The sequence below is a fragment of the Aulonocara stuartgranti genome (assembly GCF_965226115.1).
Source record: "Aulonocara stuartgranti genome assembly, chromosome: 8".
NCBI classification, from domain to species: domain Eukaryota; kingdom Metazoa; phylum Chordata; class Actinopteri; order Cichliformes; family Cichlidae; genus Aulonocara; species Aulonocara stuartgranti.
In genome coordinates, this window is record NC_138959.1 from 3,039,383 (window position 1) to 3,060,282 (window position 20,900).

Sequence of the window (20,900 nt, forward strand, 5' to 3'; positions counted from 1 at the left end):
TTTTGGTGCCTGCACATTTATTTCCACAGATGATTTTTAATTAAATCTCTCAGCCGGCAGAGCGCTATGGCTACATTTTAATTGGAGCACTTACTATTTAAAGGATGAGCTAAAGCTTTACATGAACACAAGCTTACTGTGACGATATTGTTCAGTTTTGCTTTTAAAATTTAGATTTTCTTTAATAATTCAGCAAATTCTTATTTCTATTCAATTATATACAGAAAAAGTCTGAAGAAGCTTTTTTAAAGAGTCAGAAAAGAGTCAGCTTTCCCCTTTGTCACGAGGTTGTTGCCACAGAGAGTAGCTCCACGTGTGTTTTACACCAGACGCTCTTCCTGACACAACCCCAAAAGGGATTTTTGGCACAGATAAAACAAAAATGAATATCATGTCAATAAAATACATCTACAGTGTGAAAAATCAGTTTAACTGGAGTGAACCAGTTTAAAGAGCTGTGAAAACACAAACTATGGACAAAAGTGGTCGAGGGTCAGGTAATGACGTGAATTAATAGTACCTAAACGGGGCTCAGGTTGCTGTGAGAAGGTTACGCGAGCTTATAGCAGCACAACTAAGGGATGGTTTAGGGTGACCTGATCCAGCCCTAATTATAAGATTTATCCAGAAGGAACGTTTTGAGGCTAATCTGGAGAAGAGGGTGTTTGTTTGGTGATCCCAAACCGGTTCCATAGGAGACGGGTCTGAGCTGAAGGCTCCGCCTCCCATTCTACTGTTAGAAACTCGAAGAACCCCAAACCAGCCCGCAGTCTGAGAGCAAAGTGCTCTGTTGGGATAATATAGCACTATGAGGTCTTTAAGATATACTGAGGCCTGATCATTCAAGGCCTTGCATGTGAGCAGAAGGCTTTTAAATTAAATTCTGAATTTAATAGAAAGCCAATAAAGAGAAGCTAATATGGGAGAAATATGCGCTCTGGTACTCTCGCTACAGCGTTCCAGATCAACTGAAGGCTTTTCGGGGAGCTTTTAGGGCAACCTGATGCTGCTTAGTTTGTGATGGTGGTTATAGCGCAGTGTTAGGTCATTTAAGTGCTGCTTAAAAGTCACCTCTCTTTTCTTTATTTTCTCTTTTTTAAAAGCTCCAGTCTGCCATCCACAGCACTGGTGCTAGTTCAAACAGCCAGTTGCACATGACAGTGCGTAGGCTTCTAAGTTTCCCTGCAAACCACCGAGCCGCGGTCATTAACGCCTCATCCAGGAGCTCCTTGCTGTCTGGCACTCAGAGAATGTTGTTTCACATTATGTGACACTATGGGAATCTGAATGTTTTCACTTACGTAAGCGAGCCTGCGTTCATTCTAATTTTGCCTTTGTGTGCCTCAAGGTGATTGTGGGTGTGGACGAGTGGCTCCACTTGTTTGGTGGAGAGGAGCCATTCTGCACCCTTACGCAGTACAAGCACTAAATGGACTCAGTGGGCTGAGCCGGTGAAGGAGGTTGAATGAGTTTAAAAGCTCGATATAGCTTGGAAAGAGCGGATTTCAACTAATCTGCGGGAAATTTAGAGCACCAGTCACTGTGATCACATAATAGATATGTGATCAGACAGCCTGAGGGGCCTGACTTCTTTCTGTCTAATTCACGGTTTTCAGGTCTGATGTGCTGTGACATTTTCGATTTAATTTTCAAGGCGGCACACGAAAGCCCAATTTGTCTGCTTTTTATATGTCATGATTGTGATGTATGATACCTGAGCCATCGAAATTCTGTCCATTATCTGAAGTCATTTAAAGCTTTGATTGTTAAACGGTTGATTCACCCACTTCACATAACAGTTTTTGGGGGTTTTGAGAATAATCAAGACACCGCATCCCTGAACTTCTGTAAAAATACATTTCTGGAAAGAGATTTTGTTCTTAAAAACTTACTCCAGAGTGTATCAGTTTATTAATCACCGGAGTAGATGTTGCGCATTTCCAGTCCAGTTTATGGCGTCCTACTTTTTCCTTGAAACTTGTATTATCGGTCGAGTGTCTGGATTAAGATTGTCCTCCATGTTTTTGTTTCATGTGCTTTCTTTTTGCTCCTAGTATGTGGAGGCCATCAGTAATAAGCAGAGTGAGCTGGATAACTACATCGCTGAGGGCTACAAGAACGCTCTGTCTGAGGAGAGGAGGAGGTACTGCTTCCTGGTGGACCGTCAGTGTGCTGTGGCCAAAAACAGCAGCGTCTACCACAACAAGGTGAGAAGATATTTGATATGTTTGAATTGCTGTTGCTCCTACAACACCATCATTTATGTTGTTCCAAAACCTGAAAAAACAAGAACTTTTATAGGTTTTAAAAGTTTTAGTTTTTTTTAGTTATCTTTGTTTTTACAGTCACAAGGCTGTGACATCACAACAACACGATTGGTCTTCTCACTGACTGTTGGTCGTGGTAGGACCACATTCATAGCTCACTGGTAACTGAGGCATTTCCCAATAAGGGTAGCAGGCTAAAATGCTGTTTTAGGACTTCCAGTTGTGTAACAGGTTTGTGTTATTGTAGGGTCTTTAACTTCCAATGTAAATCGCCTTGAGGCAACTGTTGATGTGATTTGGCGCTACTGTATATAAATAAAAATAAATAAAATTGAGCTTTGGGGCTTTATCAGCTTTATATTTGTATTCCTGGAAACAAATGATGATGCGCAGATCAAAATAATCATTACTTATCTCATAGTGAGTCTTTATGCAGCCCCTCAGTTTATCTTCATCATCTTAAAAAAGATGTTTACCTTTAAGTTGTTACAACTTTAGGACCACCCAGCTTCAACCTTATTGTTTGGCTTCAGAGCCTCGGCGAAAGTATGAATGTATGTTCCCACTTGTTTGGTGGGGAGGAGCCATTCTGCACCCTTACGCAGTACAAGCACTAAAGCACTAAAATCCAATATTTCACTCCAAATGAATGATCATGTTTTCTGCCACTTTTACCGCACATACCGTACAAGCTGTGATAGGAGACGTGTGCCGCTTTATCGTCTTCCTTTACCAATCGCGGTGACCTTCTGCATTTTTCATGTATTAATTCCATGAAAAACCCTAAAGACGCCTCAGATGCATCAGCCAATCACGACTCCTGTATCGCACTCCCTCACAAATGGTAAAATGTGAAAATGTCCGTTTCCTGTTTTGTCTGTTTTGTACAAATGTAAAATGTCAATTATTTTTAAAAAAAAAAAGTAGCAAAGGGAAGTGCGAGAGGATGTAGAAGAGGAGGATGGGAGGGAGTGTGGAGGTCGGTGGGAGGGAGAGTGACCTACTTCTGCAAGAACACTTGGTTCAGACTCACTGTGTGTGGGTGTGAAGTGTCTGAATGGGTGATTGATAGACAGAGGGAGGAAGCACAGAACACAAACTGCTGCTGTGATGATAAAACAGCCTTAAAAAAATTGTCTTAGAGGAGTTCACATTAATACTTATTTTTGAAAAAACGGTTCCCACTTTCAGCTTTATCAGTGGATGTGAGGCTCTGAAAGACTCTGATAGTTGAATTAAACTCATGTGGTGATGATAATAATCATTTGTAGTCACCCTATTTATGCATAAATACATTTAGATTTATGTAAATGTATTTTTGGGTGGTTGTGAAGCTCAGGACCAGGTAGTTGCTTCAGACTCAGGGAAGCAGCTGAGGTATCACTATGTCGCCGTTTCTTTGGTTGTAAGAGTATTAGAAATGAAATGTAATCCTAAGTTATTGCTGCTTTGCTCCACTGAACTGTTGAAACCCTGCAGGTCCGGTACTTCTTAGTTACCCTCAGGAGTACATGTACTGTGAGATGACTGCTGAAGCTCTCTGTTACTTTGGGAAATCTCGTGTTTTATTAGTTACTGTAGGCGAGCGGCTCTCTCGTGCTGTTGTCAATCAGCCGAAAAGAAAGAATGAAAGAAAACAGAGCCGCCTTCTCCTTGTCGATTTCTGTCATCACTGCTAAAGCTCTGCCCACCTACGCTCCACCTTAACTATGTGAAAAGCTTAGATTGTTATGACTCATCTTTTTCGCCAACATCCACATGAACCAAGAGAGAGTTTGATGAAAACACAAAGCTTTGCGTGGGTCATACTTCATTCATCGCAATTTCACTGATGCAGGTACAAAAAGGAAGCGCTAACAGTGTTTCCTTCTGACCTGCTTTGTTCAGTGATAATTTAAGTCCCCTGAAACAACAAAAGCTGCATTAACTGTGGATAATCTACGTATGTTGTGTACTCACAGCCTTATAGCCACAGGTGGCGTGAGCTGACACGGCCGTCTCTGAGCCCGACGACCAAACTCTCCGTAGAGAACAAGTTTGAATCGCCACTTACATGATGTCACTTTATCAGTGCGAATTAGTTCTTGCTGCACTTTTTTTCCCTTTGTGTATGTGTGAGTTTGTTTGATCATCCAACCCACACGCAGACACCTGACACTGTGGCCCACATGCACTCAGCGGGGCCAGACAACCTTGGAACCACGCTGTGTTTATCCTCCACACCAGCCTGGCATGGTTAAAAGCTGTTTGCAGAGCAGATTCTGCTCGCCGTCTTTCTTTATTCATGAAAACTCAGAACTTCATCATTTATTCACTGATGACAAATGCAAATGAGAAGTATCTTTATGTAACTGAACTACTGTATAATGTATGGCTTCTCATCCCTCGTGGCCTGCGCTGACTGCGTGTTCTTTCTCCTTTTTCCTTTTCCCTTTTCCTTGCATCACCTTTTTGTCTGCTCGGATTATGTAAAAAAAAAAAGTGTTGTTATATTGATGCCTACAGGGGAAAAACACTTACAGAAGCGGCTTTATTTCAGAAGGTAAACAAACTAGAGAAATATATGTACACCCACAGCAAACAGGGGCAAGCGCTGCTCCCAAAAAAACAGAAAAATTAACAACTCACGCTGTGGAGCTCCAGCTTTACCTGTTTATTGCGCCACAAAAAAGTGATATTCACAGCACATCTGTGAGCTTTTTTCCTCTTTTTGTCAGCCAGGTTTTTTCTTACAAATAAGAAATATTTTATTTCTTTCTGGAATATTACATAACTGCTTAAGTGGCATACGGCGCATGTGCAGAAGAAGTTGTAAAGTGAGTAGTGACTTTGGCGGATCCGCTGCGCTCTGCTAGTACCCTCTCATTTCCTTTCAGCTACAGATTCAAATGATTTAAAACTTACACATTATTTTGACTACCAAGTATTTCTCATCTCTTTCTTTCAGGGGAAGGACCTTTTAACTCAGAAGATCCCACTGTGGCAGCAGGCTTGTGCTGAGCCCAACAAACTGCCAGACCGTGCCATGTTTCTGGCCCAGCAGATGAGTGGTGCAACGGGCACCATGCCTCCTGGTGCTCATCACCCCGGCCTTCCCATCTCTGAGCCTATTCCTGGTGCTAAACCCCTGCCAGTGCCTCCAGAGCTGGCAGCCCTCAGGGCCAGCGGTGGCATGGGACAGCAGGTGAGTTCTTCTTCTGGCCTGATTTAGTTTGCCAAACACTGGTACACCCGTGTGCTTTGTTTCTTCACGCTCACTTACGTGTTAGAAATAAACATCTGTTACTATTGTGTTCCAGTGAGCTCGCTGTGGGCTTGTTGTGATAGAGATTCAAGCTTAGACTACAATGTACAATAGACTGTATGTAAAAGATGGGTGTAGCCACCATGATGTCACTCACTGGTTAGTGAATTTCCATGAAGTCTTCTGCTGTTTTCACTGTTTCTAGCCATTGGAAAACAGCACAGTTCAAAGAGTCGCCCCCTGCAGGCAGTTAGAAAAAATGCACCCAGAAGCTATGTCAGTCTTTTTTTAAAGAGTTTTCGGTTATGGACACTTTCTAACTCTTGAGGTTTGAGAATGAGCGGTCAACTGCATCGGGGAATCCCTCAACACATCCTCACAAAATCTGGGTCAAGGGAAATGAAATCATTTGGTCCTTATATCCTCAGGCTCTTTGGCACCCTGCCCCCTTCCTTCTCCTCCTGCAGGCTCAAAAATGAACACAGACTTTCAAGATTCAAAGACTTCATCATTTTAATTACGGTGGTGCAGATTAGTAGAGTTTTATAACGGCAGACTAAATATACTTTGAAATTCTTTTTGCCGTCTCCCAGCTACTCCTTAAGCTTATCTTCAAATCAGCGTGAACTCAAATAGTGTTTTCACTAATCACAATTTCATGACCCAGATCTGCTCTCCTCCTTCATTATCACTAATGAGCTTCAAGATGTTGCGTAACAGCCTTTTGTGACGTAACGAGAAAAAATGTTTGCATTTTAATTGCCTGCATGCAGAGACTGATGGGAGGTGTGGAAGGAGGGATGCCTGTGATGAATGGTACGGCCGGCGTTCATGGAGGAGAAGACTACCAGCAGTGGATGGAGGGCAAAATCGCCCAGGGCAAAGCCTCACCGCAGACTCAGCGGCACGGAGGCGAGGTGTACTCCAACACCCTACCTGTGCGCAAGGCCGCCCCAGCCAAGAGCAAGACCACACTGAGTAAGGACACACACTGTGGGCTACATTTATTCTGTCGTGGTGTTTAATCTAACATGTCCTGGCAATAATCACACTAACGCTGCACTTTTCCGCTGAGCAAGGATGCTGATGAAAGGACTCGTTAACTGACTTCATAATCCTAAATGTATTTTAAAATTAAGAAAGGCTCAAAAGACTATATGTAATATAAAAGTGGCAGACACTTTCTCCAGTCCTGCATGGCTGTTTTAGTTTTAGAGAACATTTGCAGTTTGGTTCAGTCTTATCAGCCTTATTTCAGCCCCAGCTCTAGCAGCTCGTTTCACAAAGAAAGCTCCACAGTGTCTCTCTGCACAGCAATAAACAGCAAAGTGATGACGAGACTTAGCTTCAAGAAGAAAGGAACCTCTAGCAGTCACATATAAAGCAGTCAGATATAGGTGAAAACACAAAAGAGCAAAGTCTGAGGAAAAAACAACATAATTACAGCAGTAATATTCAAGAGGATAGAAAACGGCACTCCAAATAAATGGTTCTCTTTGTTTCCGGCAGCTGGATATATGAAAAGACCATCGTTTGCTTGGCAGAATATTGTGAGCCAGTGTTATTTCAGGGCGGTGAGTTTGCCAGCTTGTTGTGGAGTTGTTCTGCTGTTTAGTGGCAAAATGAAAATATCTCGAAAAGCAAATTTAACTTGGCATTCAGCGTGCTTTTAATCACAGTGAATGTACTGGAAGGTATATTTCCAGAAAAGAATTACTGCATCTCAGATATAGAAAAAGCTAATGAGATGACCCGGCTGCCACACACATGCTCGGTGCCGTTTTAATAAGAAAGAGGCCAAAGCAAGTGGGAATAGAAGGAGATGTGATAATAAAACCAAAGTAAGACGGTACATTTCTGAGTAAAAATAGATTCAGAGGAGAATATTTCACAAAAATGTGAATAATATAAAAATCTACATTGAATAAAATCCCTGTAGACATTCTGTATGTTTCAAGCATCGTTAAGGGCTTTGTAGCAAAAACTGAAGTTTATGGCAGTGTGATAACAACTGTCTTCCTCCTCCTCCTCATCTCCACAGCAGAGACCCGCACGCTGCCCCGGTCCAGCTCCATGGCAGCAGGTCTGGAGAAAAACGGAAGAACTCGTGTCCAGGCCGTCTTCTCCCATGCTGCCGGTGACAACAGCACGCTGCTTAGCTTCGCTGAGGGCGACGTGATTACCCTGCTGGTACCCGAGGCCCGTGATGGCTGGCACTATGGAGAGAATGAGAAGACAAGGATGTGAGTGCAAAATGAAATGCAGCAAAAAAAGCGACAAATGCAGTTCTGTCAGGATCACTGTAGTCAAAGCTGAGTCGTTATTTCCACCTGCAGTGATTTATATTCGGCCCACTTGGAGAGAGGAGTGACAGAATAGAGGAATCTGCGACAAACAGACATAATGTTAAATAAGTCAGAAATGGCATGATCAGCATGAAGTGGAGGAGCTGGGGCGAAGAAGGGTTGCAAAGTGGGTTGCAGCGGCAACTGCAGACTGTAGGTGAACAGGTCAGCCAATGCTGTGCATTTGATTTTTGTGTTGTTTATATTTGATGTCCTCCTTCTGCAGGCGTGGCTGGTTTCCCTTCTCCTACACACGGGTGATCACTGAAGGAGACTCTATGCGGCAACTTCGAGTACACAAGTGGGTGTTTGCACTTTGCAGACTTCATTGTTTTGAATGCATAATCAAACTGAATGTTATTAAGTTAAATATTAATATTATTCACAGAAACTTAATGATTTTGTTGGTTAACCTGCCAGATCTCCTTTACCAGTAGAGTTGGGGTTTTTACATAAATATTAATGTGAGATGTTACTCCTTACTCGGGCAGCGGGGTGGAGCTGCGTTGTATTACAGCAATGATGTAATTGTGCCCATGTACAGTGCTTGTGAGTCCATCAAATGCACTGAAGCATTTTTCAGAAGCATCCCAGAAACGGCTCTCTGTTCTGTGCGGCACAAAATGCACAGCGAGTGTATTTTGGCCAAAGTCATGTCAAACTGCACAGAACAGATGAAATGGGCAGGAAAAGCATTAGGAAGCTGATCAATTTTCAAAATAAAAGACCCTGGCTAAAATCTTCTGAAATGCTTTGGTTGGGATTTGATGCTGTGTGAAGGATGACACAAACCCCACCGAAGACGAAGCATCCCACACACAAAAAATGCACTTAGGAGCTGGTGAAAGCCTCTGTCTGCTGAACGTAGCCACACATCGATGAAGCAATGAGCGAGGAGGGGAGGGAGGTGGTCTCACACACACACACACACACAACCCCGTTCAGCTATCCTAGTGAGGACCTTCATTGACATAATGCTTTCCCTAGCCCCTTACCCTAAACCTAACCATAACCTAATTGTAACCCTGACACTAAAACCACATTTTGAGCCTCAAAAATGGCTTTAAATGCCTTTGTGAGGACCAGGTTGTGTGTCCTCACAAGCAGTTTTCAGTCCTCACAAAGATAGCTAGACAGGAACACACACACACACACAAACAAACATAACAAACTCTATATACAAATATCAGACTCTAGGCTATACTGCCTCAAAATAACACTGCGATATGACGTACTCATACTGGGAACAGTAATGCATGTTATTGTATTACATTGCATAAATATAATGTGATTGCACTGCCCCAGCACTCAAAATGATATTGTACCTTGCAGCAAAAGTAAACCAATCATGAAAGTACTTCCAAAATCAAAATCAGTCCCCTGATGACTCGCCCATATACCTTCCCTACCTAGAGACATCAAATGTTAGCGCCTGATTGGCCCAGGAGGAATTGCCCGATGGGGGATCACATGATTTACAGTTTCCTCCTTTTCTGTGTACTTCTTTGTGTTTCTAGTCTCCACCATGGCAAAAGCAGCAGCACGGGCAACCTTCTAGAGAGAGAAGACATGGCTCTCCCCGTCCCTGATTATGGCATCCACTCCCGTATGGCAGCACAGAGCGCTGCTGCGCTGCACGGCAGACAACAACGCCCCTACAGTGTGGCGGTGCCAGGCTTCTCACAGGTGGGGGGCCTGCAAAACAAGCACACAAACACATGCAAACTCTCATCCACCCACATGGGTTCACACATGACACACGAGCAGTCTCACGAAACCTGGCAAAGATCTCGTCTGTCTCAGAAAGTTTGGAGGTAGCTTCCCCCTACGTGCTGCCAGCCGGAGATGCTTCGCTTTGACTCGCTCTCTCTTAGCTTACATAAACGCACAAATCAGCTCTGCCTCGCTTCACATTCCTGGTCACAGAGGGTCGAGTGTAAGATGAGGCACAGCTCAGATTGCAGAGGTCTACCGCTGTCGCTGAAGGAAGTGCTTCTGACAGGCATCAGCTGATAACAGAGTCGGCGTTCAGCCAGGCTAAAGAGAAGGCAGCTGTGGTGATGGAGGCAGCTTAATTTTTCAGAAGGAAAAATCAAAAGTAGCCTTACGCAACGGTAAACTTCACTACTGGCCCACCTTCCCTCCTACGCCTCACCTGGAACATTACATGTGGGCGATGCCTAATTGCTCAGCAGTCATGTAACATCAAGCTTTGAAACATCTCTGCTGACATTTAAGGAAAAATGTGTTTTGTAATTTTGGTCAAGGATATGTATGCGTGGAAGTTATTCGGTCATTCACTTCTGATTTGATCTTTAATAAAGCACAAAATTTTGTTTGTTTAATATGAACATAAAAATGGAAAATATGTTAAATATATTTTACACTGTTTCACTTTTAAGTCATCAATTTCAACCAGTCAGTGAAAGAATAATGAGATGATAACCAGGAGAGGGGCTGATGTATATTGTAGTGTATTTTCCTACCATACAGCTTCTTTAACATCTCCAGTTTTCGTTTGATGATGCTGCATCTTCTTCTTTATGTTTCTTTGTCGCCACCTTCTGACTGCTTTTGTCATTGCAACAGTTCACGACGTTTCAGAACCAGGCTCAACTAAACTCAATTTTTTATTTTGGTTAACAAAAATTATTTTTGTTAAGAGCACATTTTGTAAAATGTGCCTTTAAGAGAGAATGCAGTAAAATTTAAAAAGTAAATTAAAAAAAATAAATTTATTAATAATAAATATTATTAATTAATATTTATTTGCTCAATAAATAACAATTTATTTTTACAGATCTTTTACATTTGTGTCTTCTTGTTTTTAATAAACAGTTGAAATTGTTAAGCACTGTCTTTACCTTATTATCTTATTAGCTTATATTATCTCATCATACTGGTATGAGTGACAGTTAATGTGGTTTTCATGCTTTATTTCAGAGTTCATATTTAAAGTGCACAAACTAAACGTTTCTTTCTTCTTTGATTATGTCTTTGCAGCAGGGAGTCGAAGAGTATGAGCCTCGCTTCCCCACAAGGTAAGAACCACTCAGCTTGATTCAGTCAGTGTGTTTTTTGTGTGTGCCAGGAATCAGCTTCAACTCAGTTCCAGTTCAGTCATTTCAAATGCACTCGGCAGTGTTTGTGGGTGGGAAGCCAAAGTGGAATTCTGTCCCGTTGGCTCGAGGGCTGGAATCTGAGGCATCAGTGAGAGTTAGTTTACCAAACAGCTGAAGATGGAGAGATGAGGGATTGGGACAGATCCTGGTGCATGCCAAGTTCAGACCCACAAACAGACAACCAGCAGGACACACCACACTCTTTGTGTTGTTTTTCTTAGTTCTCCTCTGTTTGCAGCAGCGTGATAGGAATCCATAGGTGATAAGATGGTGCAGTTCTGACCGCATAATGGTTTTAAAGAAGGCTGGCTTTATCTTTAAGTCATCCATTAGTAACAATTGTTTCTCTCTGTAAAACTAGATTACATTAATCATCTCTTAGTGCTGTTTTGTCAAAGCCACCGTGTGGCTCGTCCATGCCCAGTGAGTCCTCTGGTGTTTAGAAGTGCTGCTGTTTTAACACAAATCATACTTTAGACACCTAAACCAAGTAGTTTTTAATGGCTAATCCCAAGCCAGCAGTTTTTGGTGCGTAAACCTGACGAGCCAAAGTGAAAGTAAAAAAGTGGGGACTGTTATGCAGTCTCGATCTGGGCCCAAACTAGGATCCTTAACTGATAGACCTGCTTGTGGGCTCCAAAAAGCCAGTATTCCTGAGTCCAGAGGACATTGTGCATGAAATGGGGAGTCACAGGAGGCACCTGACAAAGTGGCAGTTAATTAGACCTCAGGAAGAGAAATAGTTGATTAATTTAAGTGTAAGTCGTTTTAAGTTTCCTTTTGTTCATTAAGTTAAGAAAGAAAATCATGCTTTGACTCCACGGCACCTTCCCGTCACGCCACCGCCCCCCACGCTCCATGCAGCTCCTTCTGTCTGCTAACTGCACTCACTCAATCCCTGCTCGTTAAAACCACATCCACATTTTGCTTTAAAATGAGGCTCAGATCCAGTTAAACTTGTAGGTTATGCTTGTCATGTCAGAGGGTAGACGAGGTTTCTGCGTCTGCGTGTGTCCTGGTTTTGTGTTTGCTGTTGTTTCTCCTGAGCCAGCCCACCTGGAAGCCTCTCCCTCTCTGTGTCCACAGTTCCACAGAGGGCAAATTGATTTCGACAGTGTGAGGACAGACAGACAAACAGGCACAGACTCAGCCACACGATAGGACATGCACCTCGCTGCCCATCTGTCATCCTTAACCCACCCTCTTTCCCGCCTCCCTACCTCCTTCTCACGACAATAAACTCACCCCAAGCCGGTCAGTTCGAGGAAGACGCTTGGGTGTCTTTCTTTTTCTCCCTCTGATCTCCCTCCCTTCGTCCTTCAGTCCTGCCCTGTGCTGTCTAACTGGCCAGTAGCCACACTGGGCCGCTGGTGGAGCTTTGGTGCAGAGCCAAGCCAAAACCAGAACAAAGTGGACTCTGTGCCATCCGCATATTCAAAATCAGTGTGATGGACATTTTCTGTGAGGAAAATGTAACCTTTGCTTGTCTTTCATGCATGTACATTTCTTTTATATATTGCTGGGAGTTATATTTTCCCAACGAAGGAACCTGATTTTCACTAATGTCAGTGCTCTCAGTTAGAAAGACAGTGTAAAGAATGATATGTAAATCAGGGTGTAATCCTAAAGTGGTTGATCCCAAAGAGGATTTTTATATTATGTAAAAATGACATTGCAATCAATGCTTTTACTGGATCTTTCAGTATTTAACAATAATTCTACCTTTTCATGCTGTGAGGTTTTGTATTCCTCTGACATAAGAGGCCATGTATCGCGAGTAGTGAACAGCTCATGTAAATGTTTTCACACATGAAACGTGGGGGAAAAAAAATGTGACGGGAATGTTTACTGTACATAAATGTGCCATACAGAAGTGCTTGTCATGCAGTATCTATGATCAGTTTATAAAAAAATGCACCTTATGGAAGTAATAGTCTATATTTCTGACTGTGTGTAAACAAACTTACTGTAACGTTCTCAGTGTGAGCCTCTGCGCTCGGATGGACACACAAACACACCACTCTCGGGGTCCTTTGACTGTCTGTTGTGGTGCCTGAATATTGTGCCAAGGCTGAATGGGGTCAACTAACTTACGCGAGGCTCTGAGCCGAGTTTAGTGCTGAAACTGTTTGTTCGTTAGTCAGTTAACTGATGTGTTGTGCCGATTAAGTGTTTGAAATAACTTATCAGGCTTAAATGCCAAATATTTGTTGGCTTCGGGTTCTCAAATACAGACATTTGCTGCTTTTCTCTGTTTTTATATGACTGCAAATTAAATATATTTGGGTTTTGAGCTCATTAGAAGGATATCACTTTGACATCACCAGTTAAAAAAGAAAGGATCGATTAATTGCTCATAAAAATGATTAGAGTTGGAGGCAAACTCTGGTTCATGCATGAAAGAAAAGACAACTGGTATTGCGGCGCTGCTCGGTACACGTGAAACCATTAAAAAAGTTTTTTTATCATAAATAAAAAATAGGCATAAAGTTCATTTAAAAGATTCAAAATCCATTTCTACTTTCAAAAATATTCACATGTGGTGCTTCTGCTGTCGGTTAACTTCTGTGATTAATGTCGTTTTATGGGAACTTAAGACTTCACATGAACCATCAGCGGTATTGTGATTAATAGAAAAAAAACTACACTGGCTACAGAGTGGTGATTATACTGTGCTGCAGACTGAAGGCACAGCCGCCTGCAGCTTTGAAGGGGAGAGGAATTCATTTGTGGTTGAAGCCTCATTCAGCCTTCTTGTACTGCTGTCTCTGCGATTAAAAGCCTGATTCGTTTTTTTCTCCAAACCTCAGTGAGTAAAGAATGTCAAGAGAACTGTTTGTCTGATCCTTTGTGTGCTCAATAAAAATACCGGTGTGCTTGTCTGTATGTCGGCCCAGTTAGTGCCTGTCTGTGCTAACCGCTGTCCCTTTGTTGACATCTGGTGTCCACGAGCTAGCCCGCTGGGACGTAGTTTCGGCTTCTGACTGAGTGCTTTCTTCACCAAAGAGAGGAGGTTAAAAATGAAACTGTGCATCTCTCCCATTCCTCCTACACTGCAAAAAATGCTTTTACTAAATTGTTAATGAGGGAAATTGTTTGAAGAGTCTTGCAATATATTTTTTTGCAAGTATGTGATAAAGTAAGGCACATGCATTAAAAAAAAACCAACTTTCAAGTGCTGCTTTTCTGATCTGCCACTTATAGACAGAAAAATATTTCCAGACTCTGCCTGAGACCTAACACAGACCTTTTTTGCACTGTAGAAATGTTCTCCTTGCTGCACATGTCTGTTGTCTCTGTGCTCTCTTCTTCTCCTCTCCGTTTGTCTGTCACCTAACACTCGTCTTCCCCCCTTAGCTTTGCCAACCCCCCCGTCTTTTTTCATCTCTGTTTTGATGAATTTAGAGACAAAAGTCGAGTGCAAACGACTGGAAGCTGCCAGTGTTTCTTCTTTCTCCACTAAAATAGTCCAAGGTATGGCTGACATCGCTGCAGAGATAGCACACCAATCACCTGTGGCTAATAACGCCAGCATTCACTGACGTGCTCTGATTGTGAGGGGTTTTGTTGTAAAAGAGTTACAAGGAAAACATCTAAATATTGTATAGAGAATTTATGTATGTGCATGCTTTGGGGGCACCAAAAAGTGTAACACTGATGACCTCAAATGTATGGTGAATTTCTACTCTTACAAAGTATTAAATAAATTTATTCAGCTGGATATTTTTATTGTTTCTGTTCGTTTTTTCCCTGAAGGCTTTGGTGTGACATGATGAAACTTTTACGAAACACCATTTGAAGAAGCTTTTAATTAGCCTTCAAGTGCCAAACTAGCTCGTAAAACCAACGAACTTTCATTGACAGGCAGCATTTCAACTCTCGATTCTGGCTTTAAGTTTGTGCTGACTAAACTTTAGTCACCACATCTTTTCTCACAGCTAACAAACTGGGGATCGCCTTCTTGCTTTAATACATTAACAAGCGGCTCTTCTTGCACATTTGACATCACCACTCTTATCTACATTTCTGGAACCGAGACCCATCATAACCTCCCACCGGGCTTGTTGCATGTACAGTGTGTGTGTGTTCTGTGCACAGTAGTACTTACACTGCATCCTGACCTGCTATACACACCCACTGGCCTGCTCCTCCTGCTGCTAGCAAAGGTACTTTTTTCAACTCAACTGTGTGTGTGTGAGTGAGTGTGTCTGTTTGTGTATTGCGATCAACACAACGTGTTCATTTTAAGTGTTTTTTTATTTTTGTAGTTGTTTTGCTTCACTGTGTGGTGGGTTCACATGCCTGTTTGCCTGTTTTTTAATTTAATCTTTATTTTCCCCCGTGTGACACATGTGAATATGTATTGGTCATAATTTAAATGTAAACAGTCTCGGTGAATTTGTGGAGTTCTGATCTGTTTTTTGTCATGTTTCAATTTAATCTAAGTAAATGATGACAATAATTTTGGCTAATTTAGTAATATTAAACAAGATCTTTGCTGAGTTTGACTGGCAGCCTCTGCAGACGCTGTGTTTAATGTGGTGCTGATGTTGGTGAAAAAATCCTTCTTAACCTTTGGCTCAGTGAAGGTACAGCAGTGAGATCATGATGGAAAACTGTTCAGAGCAGTCATGTAAAAGTCTCACAGTGTTATCACTGAATATATCTGGCACTGTGTTACAGATAATAATGTGGAAAAAATCAAACAAAAGGAGCAACAGTACCTTCTAAATACAGGCTCCAGTCAGCTCAGTCTTGGTCTGTTTTCCCTTTTAATACCTTTAATGATACCTTGTGTTAACAGGAAACCAAATATATATGCCTTATAATGTGCAGCCATGTTAGGAGGAAGTGTGTAGTAATTCATTTCCCTGTCTCACGTTGGAAGATGTGAGTTGGTATTTGATCCTGACTGTTGACACATGGGGATTGTTTCTGCCTTTCAGTACAGGGCCTGATTACGCCCGCTTTTGAGTGACCAAAGCCCATCGTAAGTGAATAATCTTGGGTCTAAAGTGTCTTCGTGTATCCACTTGCTTTTGAATTTTTCATTATAACTGAAAGCTGCTTCATTTTTTTGTGTTTTCTTTGCGAGCTGTGGAGTGGCTTTTGGGTTATTTCCATCGCCGTTTGTTTGTTTTTAATGTGATGTGACTGCTGACCTCATCAGCTGATTGTGGGCTGTTACACTTTGCCTGAAAAACGTGTTGTTTGTTTCGGCATCATGCTTTTCGCCTCAGCTTTCTCTCTATTTGCATGACTCAGACCTTTTTATTTTCAGCAGCAATATGGCTGAAAAAAAAACTCAACCCATTGTTCCATCCTGTGCTCTTGTTGACCTCGTCTTCCGTTACCATTTTACATTTTAACAAATAAAAACCACAATCCCTTTTGCTCTTTTTCTTCCTAGCGATGATCCACCAGGCGAGCCGGATGTGGAGGCCCCGGCCAAACCGCCCCTCTCCGACGATGAGGATGAAATCGAGGAGGACCACCTTGATGAAGCTCACTATGATTCCTTGGAGAAGACTTCCAGTCCTCCAGGGGACTTCTGAGCTTTCTTTCAATGTAAACCAGCTGTAGGTGGATCACTGGTGCACAATTTCACCCTCAACCCTAAACTGGAAGGCTCTGATTTACCCTCGGTATTACAATAATGCTACAAAATGAAAAGAATGAAATATAATCAGCAGATAAAGTGCACTACAACATGTCACGGCAACAGTAATCTCTGTAATCGCCCGGAGAAAATGTAAATAAATACTAGGATTGACTTTATATTTAACCACGTAGCAAGGAAGCCACATTCAAAAGTTACAAAAATGAAAGATGAGGTTTTCCTGTTGATTGGTGACTTTGGTAAAGTGGCATTTTAGATGAGCAGCAGTGGAGCTGATTCACTTTTGTAAAGGTTTTAAAGCCTACAAGGAGCATGTGGTGTATAAAAAGAAGAATGAGAGCAGATGTTTACTCGTGTGGCTCATGTGGTTCATTTTAAAGTCAGAATTGTTGCCTCTTGTATCGTATCGTTACCCAAAGACTAAAGCCTAGCTCCATGTAGACTCACAGGATCATTAGCCGGTCATTTAAAATGCAGCTCCTCCCCTCTTGCCTTGTCAATGAAAGGGCTTTAAAATTGCTAAGCTTTACACCATGCTGGGGGACTCACCTTTGAGCCTCACCTCTCAATACTGCCTTTTCACCTGGCAAGAGCACCTCATGCTTGTCAAACAGTCCAGTGTTTGCACCATAAGAAACGTCTTATTCAGAGACCGATGATCTTAAAGCACGACGGCAGAAAAAAAAGTACTGAAACACATCAGAAAGGTAGATTATATGGAAAAAGATATCTGTAGAATACGTTTGTGCTGATAGCATCACAACTGATAAGCACACTACTCGTAGTACTGTACCTTCAACTAATTCTGTACTCACAGGAAATCTTTTATCTTTCTGCAGTACTAGAGATAAGCAGCCGTGCAGGCGTTTGTACCTACACTTAATAATGAATTTCACTGCTTCTCAGATTCATGTTTGATTGTTATTGTTCGTAGTGAACAAGCACTTTATAAGATCTTCTTAAAGCAACATGTTCAGCTGAGATTTAATTCAGTAACACAATCAACAGGAGAAACTTTGTAATTGCATGTTGTTTATCTAGTTTAAGGTAATCGTTGACAGGCAAACAGGGTCACGCTAACGTAGGTTGTGTTGGTTGCACTGAGGTCATTAAGATGTGCTCGTTTCGGTGTCTGTGGTTTACTTGTTTAAGAATTTAAAATACATTTAAATCTTAGATTTAAGTGGGGGTGTAATAATAACTTGATAAAGTACTGAAAACTACATTTAGAAAAATCACACCATCCCTCTGCTTTTCCCACTTATTGAGTTATTGATTATTTTTCATTAGCATGAACAATTATTTGATTACAGTAAGTGTCATGGTTCTTACTGATAATAATGATATTCTAGGGTCCAGTGTGGGTACCTGCTCAGGTTAGGTTTGGTTTACCTTCATGTTGGAATAGCAAACTGGAAAACAGGTTTGAACTACTTAACTGCTGGATATATATCTAGGGGGAAGGACCCACATCAGGAATTATGCAAAATTTCAGGTCTCAACTTTTTTGAAAATTATTATTCAGAAAATTATTCCAGGATGTGAAAGTTGTTTTTAAAATTTTTGTCCTCGCATCTTTCAAGCATGTGTTTCTCAAAATTATAGCCAAAATTTGTGAAAGGCTCATTTTCAAAATAGGACATTTTGAAAGTTTCATATTTATCTGAGTATTTTAATATATCTTAATGGAATTTTAAAATATCTCCATAAATATAAAAAATTACCTCTTTAAAAATATTTCAGTGGATGAGGGTCATTCACTGAAATATCTTTTAAAGAAAACCAATAACACAAGAGACCTGAAATTTTAATTCCTATTAATAAGTGATGAACTGACATAAAAATACTTTTTTTTTCTTAGCCTTCAGAGAACCAGATTTCTTTTAAGTTGTTGATGAATTTCATCAGTAAATTTTAGTTAACAGGACTATGAGGTGAATTCCTATTCACAATAATAAAAATTAAGACTTTGAGATTTGACAAGAAACAAATTTGAATGTAACTGGTTTTAAACCCGATTTAAGCAACAATTGCAAGTCTGATTTATTTGTTTTTATACTTTTCATATTAGCAGAGCAGAATTAGCCTCAGTACTTTCCGCCCTTATTAAAGCACCCGTACCTCCAATGTAGTGAACGACGGAGCTTGTTATTACACATGGATGTAATCCATGTGTAATAACACATCGAAACTATCATGCACCTTATTGTATGTGCATGCAAAACATGTATCCACCACTAGATGGCAATAAAACTCGACTTCCTCACCTGGATTTAGACGGTTAGAAAGGAAAAAGAGATTTTCTTTAAGGCTATTTTTAAAGTTTCTAGAATTTTTCACACATATTTTCCCCAAAGTCAGCTGGTATTCAGCTGTATATGTCTGAGGATATTTCCAAAAAACTCCATTGTTTTATATTAATTATGAGGAAAAATCAAATTCTGGATTCTGCAGAGATCATGCTAGTACCTTCTCATTATATCAGAGTACTTGTGTAGTACAGAGGTACATATATATCCATAATGATTCACCTGCATTGGGTGATTCAGTTATTCACTCTGTTTTGTGCTCTGACCTGCTATGATAATCATTTTTAATTGTCTTTCTAAGGAAACTCTTCTTGATTATTGAGATCAATTCATGAAAAACTTCACTTCACTTCAACTATATGCTTTATTGTTCTTATAATATATTTGATAGTTAAAATTATCAAGTCTTCATACACTTATAGTGCTGTCTTCAGTTTCCCTATAGTTAATACAAAATTACACGGGATGTTTTGGAAATATCTGCATTATTTATTATTAGATGATCCCACATGTCCCAGCTCATTTTACAGTTATGCTTCAGGGGGAGATATAAGAAATTAGCTGAAAACTATGTGACTCAGAAATATGGAAACCAATAAAACCTACGTTAATGTAACATAAGGAGTACTGTACTGGCAGTCTACACTATAATGATGTGAGTTGATGGTAAACAAATTGTTTGTTTTTTAGTTTAATTCTGACAATAAAGAATCAAGTATTTAACAATATTGTGCAGTGTTTTTTTTTATCTGTTATAATGCTCAAAAATTTAACCCTGAGAAACTTTAAAATTGATCTGTTACACTTTTCCTCATTAATTTTAAAGGTGGTCAAAGTTTTAGCACAGAATAAGATAAATAAGGATAGCTGTAAACACACAAAGCTCGACTGGTACTCTTCAGCAATAAAAACATGGAGCTGGAACTGAGCATAACAGGCTCCCTTTAACATGCTGTCCTCAGTGAGTTGCATGACACAGAGTGTAAAGATGATGAGAATGTACCATGCATCGACTTCACCCTTCCACCTGACAACAACAGCATCGTTTCTCTGGATATTCTGCTGGGATATCCTGAGTCATCCTGCATGCAGGCGACATGCTACACCTGATAAATCCCATTTTTATTCCTGGCACATTATCTCAGATGGGTTGTAACCTTTTGGTTACACAGAGTCATCTGATGCCATTATGATTCACTTAGAAGAAAACACAGTTTGAAGAACAATAGTGCTGGTAGAGTAAAACCTTTAAAACTTAAACGATAGAGGTTGAGAGATTAAAACTTTACTACTTTTTATTTGATGTCCTAAAGCAGGAGTGTCGAACTCCAGGCCTTGAGGGCTGGTGTCCTGCAGGCTTTAGATCTCACCCTGGGTCAACACACCTGAATCACATGATTAGTTCATTACCAGGTTTCTGGAGAACTTCAAGACATGTTGAGGATGTAATTTAGCCATTTAAATCAGCTGTTTTGGATCAAGGACACATCTAAAACCTGCAGGACACCGGCCCTCGAGGCCTGGATTTTGACACCTGTGTCCTAAAGGAATCCACTTGTTTGAAATATAAAATTCTTTATGGAAAAACACAGAGTTTAGTTTCAGATCGTCTTCCTGTGAGTTTAAGGACAAATGGAAATGGGTGTTGGATTTGACACTCACCAAGAAGTTTCTTCATATATTGGCTTGCCTTCGTGACCCTTCTACCTGATCCTCTGCCTTTCTTCTAACCCAGCTTATATTGAATTTTTACTTACTGTAAAAAATTGCCCAAATTGAAGTCCTGTAAGAGAACTATAATGCTAAAATGTTTTGAAAAAATAACATCGATTATCTGAAAAGTTTGTTTGGGTAAAATACAATGTTTCCTGTGCCCGAGGAAGTTCACAAGCAACCTGAAAACATATCAATCTTCTGTATTTTTACATTCCTGTTAAGTTGATATAATATGCGGTACGTTTATACTATAGAAGACTTTACACACCATGTGACT

At 40.8% G+C, this 20,900-nt stretch overlaps 1 protein-coding gene across 9 annotated transcripts in view; it reads left to right on the forward strand.

Annotated features, from left to right (window-relative positions):
* The window catches only part of baiap2b (BAR/IMD domain containing adaptor protein 2b), a 72,334-nt gene extending 52,701 nt beyond the window's left edge, over positions 1 to 19,633 (forward strand). For 2 of the 9 annotated variants that reach the window (XM_082545158.1, XM_082545154.1), the window contains 8 exons: positions 2,055 to 2,207; positions 5,215 to 5,451; positions 6,285 to 6,489; positions 7,553 to 7,754; positions 8,083 to 8,157; positions 9,374 to 9,542; positions 10,860 to 10,897; positions 16,389 to 19,633. In XM_082545158.1, the coding sequence (XP_082401284.1) occupies positions 2,055 to 2,207; positions 5,215 to 5,451; positions 6,285 to 6,489; positions 7,553 to 7,754; positions 8,083 to 8,157; positions 9,374 to 9,542; positions 10,860 to 10,897; positions 16,389 to 16,533 (1,224 nt within the window). In that variant the 3' untranslated portion in view covers positions 16,534 to 19,633. The other 7 variants (XM_082545162.1, XM_082545161.1, XM_082545156.1 and 4 more) reach the window with 7 other exon arrangements.
* The last annotated feature ends 1,267 nt before the right edge of the window (positions 19,634 to 20,900 follow it).